The 16,343-nt window shown below is 47.4% G+C and overlaps 1 protein-coding gene across 1 annotated transcript; it reads right to left on the reverse strand.

Moving 5' to 3' along the window:
* Positions 1–1,442: 1,442 nt before the first annotated feature.
* On the reverse strand, positions 1,443–5,954 carry LOC123383675 (paraneoplastic antigen Ma6F-like). The gene is made up of 3 exons (XM_045051648.1): positions 5,135–5,954; positions 4,281–4,577; positions 1,443–4,147 (listed from the first exon to the last, which is right to left on the reverse strand). Exons 1-3 carry the CDS (start codon positions 5,582–5,584, stop codon positions 2,792–2,794), a joined length of 2,103 nt encoding a protein of 700 aa, XP_044907583.1. The 5' UTR covers positions 5,585–5,954; the 3' UTR covers positions 1,443–2,791.
* Between the last annotated feature and the right edge of the window lie 10,389 nt (positions 5,955–16,343).

Here is a 16,343-nt window from a genome sequence, read left to right on the forward strand (position 1 = left end):
ATGCAGCACCACTGTCTGCAGCTCTCACCACATGGCCTGGGCCTCCCCAGATGCACAGGTCCTGAAGGCTGGTCAAGCAGCTGTGGGCCTGGGACTCAGCTTTCTGCAAGGTCCTCACTCATCATTGGCTGCTTTTGGGAATCTGTTCTTCATCTGTACCATGGGGTTGGTCAGAGCCACTGTTCCTTCAAAACAGCCGGAGAACACCTCTGGGAACAGATTGAGTGAGCCCCCAAGGGGCCTTCACAATTTCCAGGTCAACAGTACTGTTCTCTCCCAAACACCTGCAGGGAGAGGCCCTATTGTTCCTTTTGTCTCTTAAACAAAAAGTTCAGAGGCAGATGGAGGCCTGCCCTCAATTTGTGGAATGCAGGGCCCTAGAGGGTTTGGGCAGGCTCCTCAATCCTTATGATGGCCTTCTCCAAGAATTTCCCCTCCAGCTGCAGCATGCAAGGAAGGGATCCCTGATCAACAGTGCCCTCCACCCTGGATGGGTGCCTGCCTCAGGTGGCACCAAGTGCTCTGTGAGAAGCAGAGATCCAGAACTCACCTCCAAGCAGGAAGAGGCCCACTCCCCAGGCCACATCCACAGACCCCTACTCGTGTCCCACTACCCCCTGTCTGCTCCCAGGACACATGACTGGTGCCCTCAGAGTTGGCTGGAAGGGGAGTAGGAGAGGGAGAGGGTGCTCCCTCCCCTTTGGGGGCCACCCTGCCCAGGATTAAGATCAGAGGACAGCTCTCCCTGCCTGTCCTCCTTCCTGGCAAGGCAGAAGCACTGTGGAAACCCAGCCCAGCCTGCCCTCTGTCCCTTGACATCATAGCCTCCCAAGTACCCCCAACATCCCTCAGTAGATAGACCATGATGGGCCAATTGTCAGCTGGCAGGGGTAGGTTGATCCCAAATGGAAGCGATAACCCCCAACTTGGAGTCCTGCATGCACCTCCTGGCAGGGGTGTCTAACCTCATGCACAGGCCTTTCTGTGCCCAGTGGGTCTCTGGGATTATACACGTGAACTCTCTGACCCATCTGGATGCCCTGAGCTTCTCAGCCCTGCCCAGATAATGGGCCTCAGGCCATATCTGCTATCCCTCCCCCCCCCCCGGAATACCTAACCCACTTATTCCTGGGGGGTTCCCTGAGATTTATGGGGACCCAATCAGACACTTCTTGTGCCCAAGTTCAGGTCACCTGGCTCTATCCAGCCAGAGGACCAGAAGCAACTCTTGGATCCTGCCCTGGCCACACCCAATGCCAATGGCAGGTACCAAGCCACTGTTATTCCCCAACCCACCCCCAGGTGACCCTTCCCTCAAATGCCCACAGCAGAAGTGAGACTCAGCTCAAACATTCAATGAAATTTATTGAAGAGAAACATTTACTGAACCCATTGAAGAGACCCTTCCCTCAAATGCCCTAGGAGAAGTGAGACTCAGCACAAACATTCAATGAAATTTATTGAAGAGAAACATTTACTGCAACCATTGAAGAGAGGGAGTGACAACACAGAGAGGAATGTCGAACAGCCACTACAGCCCATAGGTCACGGAACCCCTCCTCCTGGGTCCCAAAGGAGGTGCCTCTGTTTCCCCCAACACCGTGCCCCCCCCGCCATAGCCTCCCTTCCTGAGGGCCCCACGATCGGCCTCTGGCCAGGATGACGGACGCTGGCCATGGCCCCTCACTCCAGGGCACTCTCCCCTCTGGCCGACATGCTGGGGCCTGGCCCTGCCCTATGGCCTGCACAGAACAGCCACAGGACGCTGCAAAACGCAGCATGGGGCACTCGGACAAGCCAAAGAAACTCAGTCACAAGTAACAAGAGAGTGGCACATCACAGCACGGTTTCCACGGAGACTCCCGCAGGCCACCTCTGTCCTTGGTCCAGTGCCTCCTTCCTGAGGTCGCGGGGTCAGCACCAGCCATGCCTTCTTCTGTCCTTCCCGCCATCTCCTGGGACTGGGCTCAAGAGGTCTCTGGGGTGGGGTGGGGGCGGCTGCTCAGATAAGAACACACACACATCTCCACAAGAACAAGCAGCAGTTGGCCTAAACCTACACCGAGGAAGCATGGGCTGAGCTCACGACACCGCACGACAGCGAGCAGAGCCTGGGCTCGCACTGAAGCTCGTGCCACACACCCGGGGCTGAGAGGTGGTTGCTGCGTCAGGCCAGGACACCCGCCGCGGGCTCCTGCACACCTCAGGGCTCTGCACGGGAATGGTAACTAGGGTGCGTGTAGGGGGAGCTGGGGGTGCCACTTGACACGGGGGGGGGTCACTAAGGGGCCTACAGAGGCACAAGTGGGCTTCTCAGAGCGTGGAGTGACGTACTCCACGGGTCAGTGAATGAGGGTCCCCCTCTTGGGCGGCCCGAGGGGCCGGCACCCTTGAGACGGCCCCTAACATCTCCCAGGCCAGTGTGGGTGGCACACATTTTCAGGTGCCCCTCACCTAGGCTAGGGCCAGCCACTCAGGGGTGCTTCCCAGGCTGGCTGCCTGGACTGGCAGGGTTTCGCGCTGGGGCTGGGGCTGGGGCTGGGGCTGGGGTGGAGCTGCCATGGGAGGGGGCACCTCTCCCTGCCCCACTCTGCATCAAGTATGGTCATCCTGGTCCGTTGGAAGGGCTGATGGTGGTGGCCAGGGTGCCTTGGGAAGATGGGGTCCTGGGAATTTGGGCTGGGTGGGTTGTTGCCTCCATGTGGGGAGAGGCTGCTGCCCTGGCGTGGCCTCCCCCTGCCTCCAGAGCGCTGCTGCCTGAGAGGAGAGGGGGCCCCTGGGCCTTCTGAGCCTATTTGCCCGAGGAGGACTTGGGGGGCCTCACCTCCCCAGCCCCGACCTCGTTTCCCGACTCCTCTGGTATGGGCTTGGGCCCCTCCTCCAGGGGCTCCCCAGCCTCCTGGTCTCCTGCCTGGGCGAGGCCCTCCGGCTCACAGCCAGGACCTCCCGGGCCCTCCCTGGAAGCGCTGCCCATCTGGGCAGGGGTGGGGCCCCCAGGGGCCTCTGAGGGCCTTGCCTGATCTAGGCCCGCAGAGGCGGGAGCATTTTCATCTTTCTGCATGGCAGGGAAGATCTTGGGGGCCTCCTCAGGGACGAGGGCTGCCCTGGCGACATCATGGGCTTCAGGAGCAGCCGTATCAGCTTCGGCACTGCCAGGAACGGCCTCACTGGCCCCTAGGTTGGCCAGGGCAGCCTGGGAAGCATCTTCCCTGGCTGGGGAGGCTTCGGCAACCTCTCCACTGGCCCAGGCAGCGGCCAGGCCTCCGGTGCCCACACGGGCCCCCTCTTCCACTTGCAAGTGCTCACTCCTAGCTGCGGTGGCCTCCCATGCCTCGGTCTCCTGAATGAGCCGCAGCATCCCCAGGAAGCCAGGTGGTCTCCTGTCCAGCCGCATCCTCCTCAGCTTGTTCTCGAGCATCTCGTTGGGGCGGGCCCGCATCAGCACCTGCCGGACGCGTAACTGGTCCGCACGGTTGGGATGGATGGCCCCCTTCTCCACGGCCGACTGCAGCAGGCCTTCCAGGCGAATCACATAGACAAAGAGAGTCTCCTGGGGCCGCTGGCCACAGGTCAGGAACTTCAGCCATGCGGTCGTGGGGGTGTCCTTCCTCCCAAACACCTGGACCAGCGCGGCCAGGCAATCCTGTGCAGGGACGTCAGGGTTTTCTGCCAGGAGGCCGCACACGAGATCCAGTGCAGGGCCACCCAAGCTCTCCATCAGCCTCCTCCTCCTCTCCCTTTCTGTGATGTGGCACCACAGGTACAGCGTGTCGCTGGCGTGATCCAGCCAGCTCTCAAAGGACTCTTCTTCTCGGTGTGGCTCTTCCATTCCAGGAAAGGTTCTCAGTTTCATAGAGGCCCTGTTTTCCAGCACAGGCTGCCAGACCGGGCTCCAAGGCTGGGTCCAGGATCTTCCCGCACCTATGGCTCCTGCCACACCCACAGCTCCTTCCTCACCTGCAGGTCCCGCCTCACCTGCAGCTCCTGCCACACTCACAGATCCTAACAAACCTGCAATTCCTGCGTCCCCAGCGGCTCCCTCCTCATCTGACTCTCCTGCTTCCTCTTCAGGCCCTGCCTGGCCCAAGTGGCTGCCCTGCCTCCTGCTCCTTCCTCGCCTCCAGCCACTGCCTCGCCTCCAGTTCCTTCCTCACCTCCAGCTGCTGCCCCGCCTCCAGCTCCTTCCTTGCCTCCAGCCGCTGCCCCGCCTCCATCTTCTGCCTTGCCTCCAGCTCCTGCCCCGCCTCCAGCTGCTGCCTAGCCTCCAGTTCCTTCCTCACCTCCAGCTCCTTCCTGGCCTCCAGCCGCTGACAGGCCTCCAGCCGCTGCCACGCCTCCAGCTGCTGCCTCGCCTCCAGCTCATGCCCCGCCTCCAGACTCTGCCCCGCCTCCAGCCGCTGCCTTGCCTCCAGTTCCTGCCTTGCCTCCAGTTCCTTCCTCACCTCCAACTCCTTCTGCGCCTCCACCTGCTGCCCTGCCTCCAGCCGCTGCCCCGCCTCCAGCTCCTGCCTCGCCTCTAGCTCCTGCCCCGCCTCCAGCCGCTGCCTCGCCTCCAGTTCCTTCCTCACCTCCAGCTCCTGCCTCACCTCCTTCCTCACCTCCAGCTCCTTCCTCGCCTCCAGCTGCTGCCCCGCCTCCAGCTCCTTCCTGGCCTCTAGCTCCTGCCCCGCCTCCAACTGCTGCCCCGCCTCCTGCCGCTGCCCGCCTCCATCTCCTTCCTCGCCTCCAGCTCCTGCCCCGCCTCCAGCTGCTGCCCCGCCTCCAGCCCCTTCCTTGCCTCCAGAAGCTGCCCCGCCTCCAGCTCCTGCCCCGCCTCCAGCTCCTGCCTCGCCTCTAGCTCCTACCCCGCCTCCAGCCGCTGCCTCGCCTCCAGTTCCTTCCTCACCTCCAGCTCCTGCCTCACCTCCTTCCTCACCTCCAGCTCCTTCCTCGCCTCCAGCTGCTGCCCCGCCTCCAGCTCCTTCCTGGCCTCTAGCTCCTGCCCCGCCTCCAACTGCTGCCCCGCCTCCTGCCGCTGCCCGCCTCCATCTCCTTCCTCGCCTCCAGCTCCTGCCCCGCCTCCAGCTGCTGCCCCGCCTCCAGCCCCTTCCTTGCCTCCAGAAGCTGCCCCGCCTCCAGCTCCTGCCCCGCCTCCAGCCGCTGCCCCGCCTCCAGCTCCTTCCTTGCCTCCAGAAGCTGCCTTGCCTCCAGCTCCTGCCCCATCCCCAGCTCCTGCCTCGCCTGCCAGGGCAACCCCTGCTTGCCTCTGGGTCTGTGCAAGGAAATTGGGTGTATCCTGTGACTCTGATTCTGGGGCCTGGGGCAGGAAGACCACAGTCCAGGGTCCTCCCATGCCTGGTATTTGTCGGGGGATCACACTTCGGTTTAAATACTGAGCCATCTCCACCAAGGCGACCCTGGATCTGAACTCCTTTCTGAACACCTTGCCCAGCACTCGGTATCTGCCCAGGGGCTGGAGGGCAGCCTGCGCGGCCTCCTGGAATTCCTGGTCCTCACAGTCGTGGGGAATGCCCAGGATGAGCAGCGAGCGCTGAGCATCCACGCCCATCCACCTGCACCAGCCACGAAGCATAGCCAGTGCCATCGCGGATACCTGCGGGGGAGGGGCGCGATCGCACAGGGGCGCGCAGACTGTCGCAGGCTCTGCAGGGGAGGCCTGTGGGTGCAAAGGGGAGAGAGGGACACTGGTGCCAGACAGCCCACCGCACCGCCCCCCACACCGACCTGGATCTCCTCCCTGGCCAGTTCACGTCTTCCAGGCCACGACTCAGAACCCCCACCATGCAGCCCTTCACCTCTGCAAGGAGAAGGTCCCCTTTCGCCTTGTCCGACACGACAAGGCCCCGCCTGCTGGGGCCACTGCAGCCGGAGCCCCTCCCACCATCGTCTGCAACCCCGCAGCAGCCGGGAGCCCTCCCTTCCTGATCCCCACAGCCAGGAGCCCTCCCATCCTCTCTTTCTTAGGGCTGGACCCAGGGCACCCCTGCTCTGCCTGGGCAACCTAGACACCGGGTCCCGCCCTCTCCCACCAGCACCTGCCCCTCTACAACTGGAGCCGCCCTCCGCAGTCAGGAGCTCTTCCCACCCCTCCCCTCCAGCGCCGACTGGGTTCCGCCTCCTGTCCCCACTGCCTGCCTTGGCAGAGATCCAGCCCTTACCCAAGGCGCTCGGTACTTCCAGGGTCCCGTTGGAGCAAAGCCCCTGGTCTCCGGCTCACTTTCTCTGACTCTGCTGGGCAGGGACACGCCACCTGCGAGCTGTGGGGCGACTCTGGAGGCCACCTCAAAGCCCTGGAGCGACAGGATCAGAAGAATGCACCTCAGCTGCACTGCCCAGGACTGCACAGTCCAGCCGGTCTCCCAAGTCCTCGGTACTAAGGCCACGTGGGCTTCCCGGTGTTCCCAGAATCCCCAGGTGGATGAGGGAACAAGATCTCGGTATCTCAGTGCAGGGCAAATGCCAGGATCAGGAGAGCAGGAGAAGAGGCATCCGTGTTGCCGTGACAACGGGACCTGCTTGGTTAGGGCTTGATGTGACAAGCTTTGGAGCCTCCAGAAGCAACAGGCACACCCTTTGGCCCTCCAGCTACAAAATAGACCCATCAATAATTGTGGCCAATGTGTGGGGGCTGCAAACTAAGGGTTAGGGGACAGAGGAACCTAAGAACAGGTCCCCATTACCACTCTGTACTCACAGCCTTCCCTCATTAAGCCTGGAATTTCCACAGCAGACACAGGTCATATGTTCCAGGTTAGGAGCCCCGCCACAACTTTTTGCATTGTAAAGCCAGCTCTCAACCACCCAGGCTGCCATTCTGTAGGAAAGTGTGTGGGCATTGTGTCATGTAAATTATAGATTCACCTAACAGCTGAGTGGCGAGTCACTGAACACCTGTGCCCTGAATCCATAAACAGGCAATAGAAAAACTCCTTTTATATAGTGCTGGATTTGATTTGTTGATAGTAAAAGATTTTTGCTATATTGTTCTTGAGGGTTGTTTTTCTGTACTTCTTTTTACATAATATTTTATCAAGATTTATCACAGCTTCACAAAAATGACTTGGGAAGTGTTCCCTGCTCTTCTATCTTCTGAAAGTGGTTGTGTGAGATTGATGATGTTCATTCCTTAAGTATTTGCTAGAATTCACCATGAAATCATCTGGGCCTGGATTGTTCCTTTGTCGTGTTTGTTATGCTTTTAGGGAAGTTTTTGATAGAAAATTAAATGTATTTATAAGAAATTGACCTATTCCTATTTCCTATGCAATCTGTCGTCACTTTCAGTAAATTGTTTGGTTCCAAGGAATGTGTCACTTTTGTCAAAGTTATCAAAGTTATTGGCACAAGGACCATCCTAATAGTTGCTCATTATTCTTTTAATACCTATATGATCTATTTGCTATCCCTATTTCGTTCCCGATATTGACTAGTATTCGTTCTCTTTTTTCTTAATTAATCTTGCTAAGGGTTATATAATTCATTCTTCTTTTAAAAATGTATGGCTTTATTCTTATTCAACATAGTATTGGAAGTCTTAGCCTCAGCAATCAGATAACACAAAGAAATAAAAGGCATCCAAATCGGCCAGGAGGAGATCAAACTTTCACTCTTCGCAGATGACATGATACCCTATATGGAAAACCCAAAAGATTCCACCAAAAAACTGCTAGAACTGACCCATGAATTCAGCAAAGTTGCATGATATAAAATCAATGCACAGGGGCGCCTGGGTGGCGCAGTCGGTTAAGCGTCCGACTTCAGCCAGGTCACGATCTCACGGTCCATGAGTTCGAGCCCCGCGTCGGGCTCTGGGCTGATGGCTCAGAGCCTGGAGCCTGTTTCCGATTCTGTGTCTCCCTCTCTCTCTGCCCCTCGCCCGTTCATGCTCTGTCTCTCTCTCTGTCCCAAAAATAAATAAACATTGAAAAAAAAATTTAAAATCAATGCACAGAAATCGGTTGCATTCCTATACACCAACAATAGAGCAACAGAAAGAGAAATCAAGGAATTGATCCCATTTACAATTGCACCAAAAACCATAAAATACCTAGGAATAAATCTAACCAAATAGGTGAAAAATCTATACACTGAAAACTATAGAAAGCTTATGAAAGAAATTGAAGAAGACACAAAAAAAATGGAAAAGAATTCCATGCTCCTGGATAGGAAGAACAAATATTGTTAAAATGTCAATACTACCCAGAGCAATCTACATATTCAGTGCAATCCCTATCAAAATAACACCAGCATTCTTCACAGAACTAGAACAAATAATCCTAAAATTTGTATGAAAACCACAAAAGACCCTGAATAGCCAAAGCAATCTTGAAAAAGAAAACCAAAGCAGGAAGCATCACAATCCCAGGCATCAAGCTACACTACAAAGCTGTAATCATCAAGACAGTATGGTACTTGCACAAGAACAGACACTAGATCAATGGAACAGAATAGAGAACTCAGAAATGTACCCACAAATGTATGGCCAACTAATCTTTGACAAAGCAGGAAAGAATATCCAGTGGAATAAAGACAGTCTCTTCAGAAAGTGGTGCTGGGAAAACTAGACAGCGACATGCAGAAGAATGAACCTGGACCACTTTCTTACACCATACACAAAAATAAACTCAAAATGGATGAAAGACCTCAATGTAAGACAGGAAGCCATCGAAATCTTCCAGAAGAAAGTGGGCAAAAACCTCTTTGCTCTTGGCCACAGCAATTTCTTACTCAACACATCTCCAGAGGCAAGGGAAAGAAAAGCAAAAATGAACTACTGGGACCTCACTGACAGAATGGGAGAATGTATTTGCAAATGACATATCTGATAAAGGGTTAGTATCCAAAATCTATAAAGAACTTATAAAACTCAACACCCAAAAAACAAATAATACAGTGAAGAAATGGGCAAAAGACATGAATACACACTTCTCCAAAGAAGACATCAGGTGGCCAACCGACACATGAAAAAATGCTCAACTTCACTCATCATCAGGGAAATACAAATCAAAACCACAGTGAGATACCACCTCACACATGTCAGAATGGCTAACATTAACAACTCAGGCAACAACTGATGTTGGCAAGGATGCAGAGAAAGAGGATCTCCTTTGCACTGCTGGTGGGAAGGCAAACTGGTGCAGCCACTCTGGAAAACAGTATGGAGGTTCCTCAAAATATTAAAAATAGAATTACCCTATGACCCAGCAATTGTACTACTAGGCATTTATCCAAGGGATACAGGTGTGCTGTTTCAAAGGGGCACATGCACCCCAATGTTTATATAGCAGCAGTATCAACAATAGCCAAAGTATGGAAAGAGCCCAAATGTCCACTGATGCATGAATGGATAAAGAAGATGTGGTATCCATACACAATGGAGTACTACTCAGCAATCAAAAAGAATGAAATCTTGTCATTTGCAACTACATGGATAGAACTAGAGGATATTACGCTAAGCGAAATTAGTCAGAGAAACAAATATCATACGACTTCACTCATATGAAGACTTTAAGAGACAAAACAGATGAACATAAGGGAAGGGAAGCAAAAATAATATAAAAACAGAGAGGGGGAAAAACATAAGAGACTCTTAAATATGGAGAACAGAGGATTACTGGAGAGGTTGTGGGAGGGGGAATGGGCTAAATGGGTAAAGGACATTAAGGAATCTACTCCTGAAATCATTGTTGCACTGTATGCTAGCTTGTATGTAAATTTAAAAAATAAATTAAATTAAAATTTTTAAATAAATAAATAAATAAATAAGCCTTTGCTAATTTTCATCATAGTTTTTTATTTCATTTATTTCTGCTCTTATTTTTCTGAAACTTATTTTGGATTTACCTTGCTTCTTTTCTAGCTTCTTTAGATGAAGCATTAAGGCATTGATTTTATGCCTTTCTTCTTTTCTAATATAAACATTTAAAGCAATAAATCATCCTCTAATCACTTTGCTACCTGCCGGCCACTAATTTTGATGTTTTATTTTTATTGTTATTCTATATGAAATATTTTCTATGTTCCTTTGTGTTTCCTTCTTTGACCCATGGGTTTTTGTAGAAATGTAATGTGAAATCCAGATATTTGGAGATATGTTATTGCTATTAATTTATAATAGAACTCCATTGGGGACTCAAATAACTTATTTTGTAAAATTTCAGATTTTCAGATTTGAGACTTGTTTTATGGCCCAGCATTTGCTATATCCAGGTGAATGTACAATGTGCCAATGTAAAGAATATATTCTGCCATTGTTGGATATGATGTTTTATAAATATCAATTAAGTAAAGATGGTTAGTAATGTCATACAGATATTCTATATATTTAATTATTCCTTGTCTATCTATATCAACTGCTGAGGGAAGGGTGTTAAAATCTCCAAATATAATTTGGAAATATCAATTTCTCTCCCTGTTCTGTCAAATTTTACGTATTTTGAAGCTCTGTTGTTGGGTGCATACAAATTTATGAATTCTTTGTGGTTCTGATTGACCCTTATATTTTTGCCTTTTATCTCAGGTAATAATCTTTGTCTTTAATTCTACTTTGTCTAGTATTAATATAGTCATTATCACTTTTTATGCTTACTCGTTGCATGATATATCATTTTGCATCATCTTACTGTCAACCATCTGTGTCTTATATTAAAATTGCATCTCTTGTAGACAACAATAGCCTTGCCCATTTATCTGTTCTAACAAGTTATGCTTTTAAGTGTTTAGCCCATTTACACTGAATATAATTTTTGTATGGTTGGACCTAAATTGGTCCTTTTACTATATGTGCCCTCTATTTTGTTCCTACGTTCCCTCTTTCCTGCCTGAGTTAATCAAAATCTTTTTAGATTTCCATTCATCTGTTATATTTTTGGCTACACCCCCTTGCATGGTTTTCTAGTTGTTGCTCTAGATATTAATATATATCCTTAATTTTCACTATCTACTTAGAGCTAATATTGTACATAAATGTAAGAATCTTTCTACCAAACAGATTCAATTCCCCTTCTAATGCATCCTTTATGCTATAGTTGCCATATGTATTACATCTAAATATGTTTTAAAACCTATAATGCACTATTACAGTTTTATTTTTAAAAGCCATATGTACTATAAAGAAATTAAGAGAAAACATTCCTTAATATTTACTCAAAATTTTGCCATTTCTGGTGTTCTTTATCTCTACCCAAAGATCAAGATTTCCTTCTACTATTATGTTTCTTCAAATTGAAAGACTCCCTTTAGCATTGCTGTTAGTGCAGGCTGTTGATTAATTCTCTTAGCTTTCACTTATCTCAAAATATTCTTATTTCACCTTCATTTCTGAAGAATATTTTTCTCAGATATAGAGTTCTGGGTTGAAAGTGGTTTTTTTTCTTTATTACTTTAAATATGTTGTTCCAAATAATCCTAAAATTTGTATGGAACCACAGAAGACCTTGAATAGCCAAAGTTATGTTGAAAAAGAAAACCAAAGCGGGAGGCATCACAATCCCAGACTTTAGCCTCTATTACAAAACCAAGAGAATATAGTATTGGCACAAAAACAGACATATAGACCAATGGAATAGAATAGAGAACCCAGAATTGGACCCATAAATGTATGACAAAGCAGGAAAGAGTATCCAATGGAAAAAAAGACAGTCTCTTCAACAAATTCTGCTGAGAGAACTGGACAGCAACATGCAGAAGAATGAAACTGGACCACTTTCTTACACCATACACAAAAATAAACTCAAAATGGATGAAATACCTAAATGTGAGACAGGAAACCATCAAAACCCTAGAGGAGAAAGCAGGAAAAAACCTCTTTGACCTCAGCCGCAGCAATTTCTTGCTTGACACATCTCCAAAGGCAAGGGAAATAAAAGCAAAAATGAACTATTGGGACCTCATCAATATAAAAAGCTTCTGCACTGCAAAGAAAACAATCAACAAAGCTAAAAGGCAACCGACGGAATGGGAAAAGATATTTGCAAATGACATATTGGATAAAGTATCCAAAATCTATAAAGAGCTCACCAAACTCCACACCCATAAAAACAAATAATCCAGTGAAGAAATGGGCAGAAGACATGAATAGACACTTTTCCAAAGAAGACATCTAGATGGCCAACAGACACACTAAAAGATGCTCAACATCGCTCATCATCAGGGAAATAAAAATCAAAACCACACTGAGATACCACCTCACACCAGTCAGAGTGGTTAAAATTAACAACTCAGGAAACAACAGATGCTGGCATGGCTGTGGAGAAATGGGAACCCTCTTGCACTGTTGGTGGGAATGAAAACTGGTGCAGCCACTCTGGAAAACGGTGTGGAGGTTCCTCAAAAAATTAAAAATAGAATTACCCTATGACCCAGCAATAGCACTACTAGGAATTTATCCAAAGAATACCGGAGCGCTGATTCATAGGGGGACATGTACCCCATTGTTTATAGCAGTGCTATCAACAATAGCCAAATTATGAAAAAAGCCTAAATGTCCATCAACTGATGAATGGATAAAGAAGATGTGGTTTATATGCACAATGGAATACTACTTGGCAATGAGGAAGAATGAAATCTTGCCATTTGCAGCAACGTGGATGGAACTGGAAGGTATTATGCTGAGTGAAATAAGTCAGGCAGAGAAAGAGAGATACCATATGTTTTCACTCATATGTGGATCTTGAAAAAGTTAACAGAAGACCATGGGGGAAGGGAAGGAAAAAAATAGTTACAGAGAGGGAGGGAGGCAAACCATAAGATACTCTTAAATACAGAGAACAGAGGGTTGATGTGGGGGCAGGGAAGGGAAAATGAGTGATGGGCATTGAGGAGGGCACTTGTTGGGATGAGCACTGGGTGTTGTATGTAAGCAATGAATTACAGGAATCTACCACCAAAACCAAGAGCACACTGTATGTTAGCCAACTTGACAATAAATTATATTAAAAATTAAAAATAAATAAAAATAAAAATAAAGATGTTGTTCCACTGTTTCCTGGCTTCAACTGTTTCTAAGGGCAGTGCTGAGAAAAGTCTTGTCAATGTACTCCCATATGTAATGCTTCATTTTACTCTGACTTCTATTAAGATTTCTGCCCTGGCCACACTGCCATAGTGATGGTCTGGGATTTAAGTCCTCTCACACTGTGACCCAGCTATTAGAAGTTATTAATATACATTGAGCTCTGGCTGTGCATATGCGTTCAGCAATTGAATGTGACCTCAAAACTCAGTTGTGTGTGTCTGCCTTCACTGAAATAGAAAAGATTTTTCTGTTGTTTTCTGATGTATGCATGTGACTAGAAAACATGTTCAGACCCTGAGGCTCATGGAACCTGACCTTTCTGGCAGGATGCTTTAATTACTGGTTTTGATTTCTGGCTTAATTTTTAAAATCTGTTTGGCAGTTTATGGCCCTTTTCTGACCCTTTGTAAAGATTTTATCATTTCTAATAAATATCTCATAAATCAATAAAAAAAGGTTTTTCTCATTAACCTTTGTTTTCAGTAGTTTGACTACAGTGTGCCTAGGTGTGGTTTTTCTTTGTATTTATCCTCCTTGGGGTTCATTGAACTTCTTAAACCTATAAATAATCTTTCTCCAAATTTTGGAAATTTTCACCTCTGATTCCTTCAAGTAGCTTTTCTTCTCCATTCTCTCCATCCTCTCCTGGGATTCTAAACACCCACGCGTTAGAACGTTTTTATTACTGCACAGATCACTGCTCTTTTTTTGATCTTTGTTCCTTTTGGTGTATCAGAATGAATCATTTCTATTGATATATCTTCAAGTTTGTGATTCTTCTGTCATCTGCAATCTGTTATTAAGACCATCCAGTGGGGCACCTGGGTGGCTCAGTTGGTTAAGCATCTGACTTAGGCTCAGGTCATGATCTCACTGCTGGTGAGTTCAAGCCCCATGTCAGGCTCTGTGCTGACAGCTCAGAGCCTGGAGCCTGCTTTGGATTCTGTCTCCCTCTCCTTATGCCCCTCCCCTGCTCACCCTCTGTCTCTCTCTCTCTCTCTCTCAAAATGAATAAACATTAATTTTTTTTAACGTTTATTCATTTTTGAGAGACAGAGCGCAAATGAGGGTTGGAGAGAGAGAGATGGAGATACAGAATCTGAAGCAGGCTCCAGGTTCTGAGCTGTCAGCACAGAGCCCAACTTGGGGCTTGAACTCACAAACTGTGAGATCATAACCTGAGCCGAAGTCAGGCACTTAACCTACTGAGCCACCCAGGTGCCCCAACATTAAAATTTTTTTTTAAAAAAGAGCATCCAGTGAATTTTTCACTTCAGACATTGTATTTTTCAATTCTAGAATTTACAGTCTGTTTTTTTCAATAGTTTCTTTTTTGCCTGTTAAAATTTCCTATTTTATAAATTTGTTATTATTCCCTTGGAGCATGTATTTTTTGCATTTACATTTTTACATTTTACGTTTTTACATATTACACCATACATTTATATTTTACATTACACACTTGATTGTGTGTAAATTATAATAAACACAATAGCCAAAGTGTTAAGTAGTAGGGTTGGTACATATAATCCATTCATTTATTTATTCATGTATTCATCCATTCGAAAAGCATCTACTATGTACCTACTATGTCAGGCGTTGTTCTAATTCCTAAGAACTTGGAAACAAACTATAAATGGTCCCTGTTCCCAAGGAGCTCCCAGAATGGTAAGGAGAAGCAGGCATATAAATAAATTGGCTAATATGATATTATGGGTGGTGGTGGTAGGGTGCATACAGAGTATAACAGGGACACCAGGTGGGCCAGTCTACCTTGGGAGGGTAAGAAAAGCCCTTACATAGAAAGTGACCCTTGCATTGGCATAGAGGAGCTTGAAGAACATCGTAGGAAAGTGTCCAGTGTGCAAATGAACACTGGGATTTGAAAAGCAGAAGAGAATTTAGTCCTGGATACCCAGGTTTGGTAGTCCAAACTTTGAGCTTTGAGGTCGTTGTGTGAGGCTGAGGGAATGGCTGAGATTCCTCCAGATGGGATGACAGGCAACCTAAGAAGATGAAGGTGAAATAGAGTTTGTCTGAGCCTTAGTCAATCAGGGGACCGAAGCAGATTGGGTTGGAACTGAGGACCAGTCTCCAAGCCTGAGATGCTCCGAGTACGTTTATCTTAATACTTTAAGAACACAGACTTTGGACTCAGACAGATCTGAGTTGTAATGTCAGCTGTGTGGCCTTAAAGAGATTGCTTAAACTCTATTTGCCTCAGTTTCTATGATAATAGAATGGGTATAACAACAGTACCTGCCTCAGGGTTGCTTAAGAATAAGATAAGATTTATAAACAGTGCTTGGCACATATCAAACAATCTTCAAATAGTAGCTGTTGTTATCAATTCATTAGTAAAATGGATGTGAAAGATAGGAACAAATTTTAATTTCTTTACAACTAGATTGGAACACAGATGCACTCATTTATTTAAGAAATATTTATTGAGTACCTACTGTATTCCAGGCATGGTTTTTTGCTGTACTTGGGAAAAAGAGTATCTGTGACCTTAAGATCTTAACCTGACATTAAGAATTCAAGGGATCTGAAACCTGAATGGGGGAACATGTATTATTTTTACTAAACTAACTAAAATTTAGCATTTCCTTAGATTATGAATGTAGACAACAAACCATGGTAGCATCACAATATATGTGACTTTGTCACCACCAGAAATATTTTCACATCACATTATAGTTATTGCAGATATCTAGAAATACTTACTAGAAATAGCATTACTTCAAAGTTTGGGAGTTGGTAGACCATTTTAGATATTGTTAATTTATCTTGTTAATGATGAAGTTCATATATCACTGTAAAAATTTAATAATGAGTATGCTTTACGTCCATAAGCGTATTTATAATAGCTTCTTTGAAAATATTGTCTGTGAATTACAACGTCAGGGTCATTTCAGGGTCAGTTTCCCTTGAACATTTTTTTTCTTAAGTATCACCACATTGTCTTATTTTGTTTTGTTTTGTTTTTTCTAGTAATTAAGCATCATATCCCAGACATTGTCAATAATGTTTTCTAGTGGCTCTGGCTTCTTGTTTTCTGCTATATTTCTACAGAGAGGTGTTGTTGTTGCTGCTGCTGCTGCTGCTTTAGCATGCAGTTAACTTCGCTAAACTCAAGCTCCAAACTCTGTCTCTCCAGCGTTGGGCATCAACGGAAATTTCTGCTCCATTCTTTCCTTGGAGTCTGCCCTATTCATACACCCAAGGATCACAAAAGATTTGGGCAAAGCGTATATGCCAAATTTGGGTTCCCTGACTGTGGTTCTCTCCTCTCCAGGATTTTTTCTCTTGCTTTCCCTCTGAAATG

This window comes from Felis catus (assembly GCF_018350175.1).
Source record: "Felis catus isolate Fca126 chromosome X unlocalized genomic scaffold, F.catus_Fca126_mat1.0 chrX_random_Un_scaffold_29-1, whole genome shotgun sequence".
Taxonomy (NCBI): Eukaryota; Metazoa; Chordata; class Mammalia; order Carnivora; family Felidae; genus Felis; species Felis catus.

What these genes read in the sequence shown, in the direction of transcription:
- LOC123383675 (XM_045051648.1), bottom strand. Translation starts at nt 5,584, where the DNA reads ATGGCACTGGCTATGCTTCGTGGCTGGTGCAGGTGGATGGGCGTGGAT. An exon ending in CTGGAGGCGGGGCAGCGGCT is followed by an intron (nt 4,578 to 5,134) that starts GGAGGCGGGGCA and finishes GAGGTGAGGCAG; the next exon opens with GAGCTGGAGGTGAGGAAGGA. An exon ending in AGGCCAGGAAGGAGCTGGAG is followed by an intron (nt 4,148 to 4,280) that starts GTGAGGAAGGAA and finishes TGGAGGTGAGGA; the next exon opens with AGGAACTGGAGGCGAGGCAG.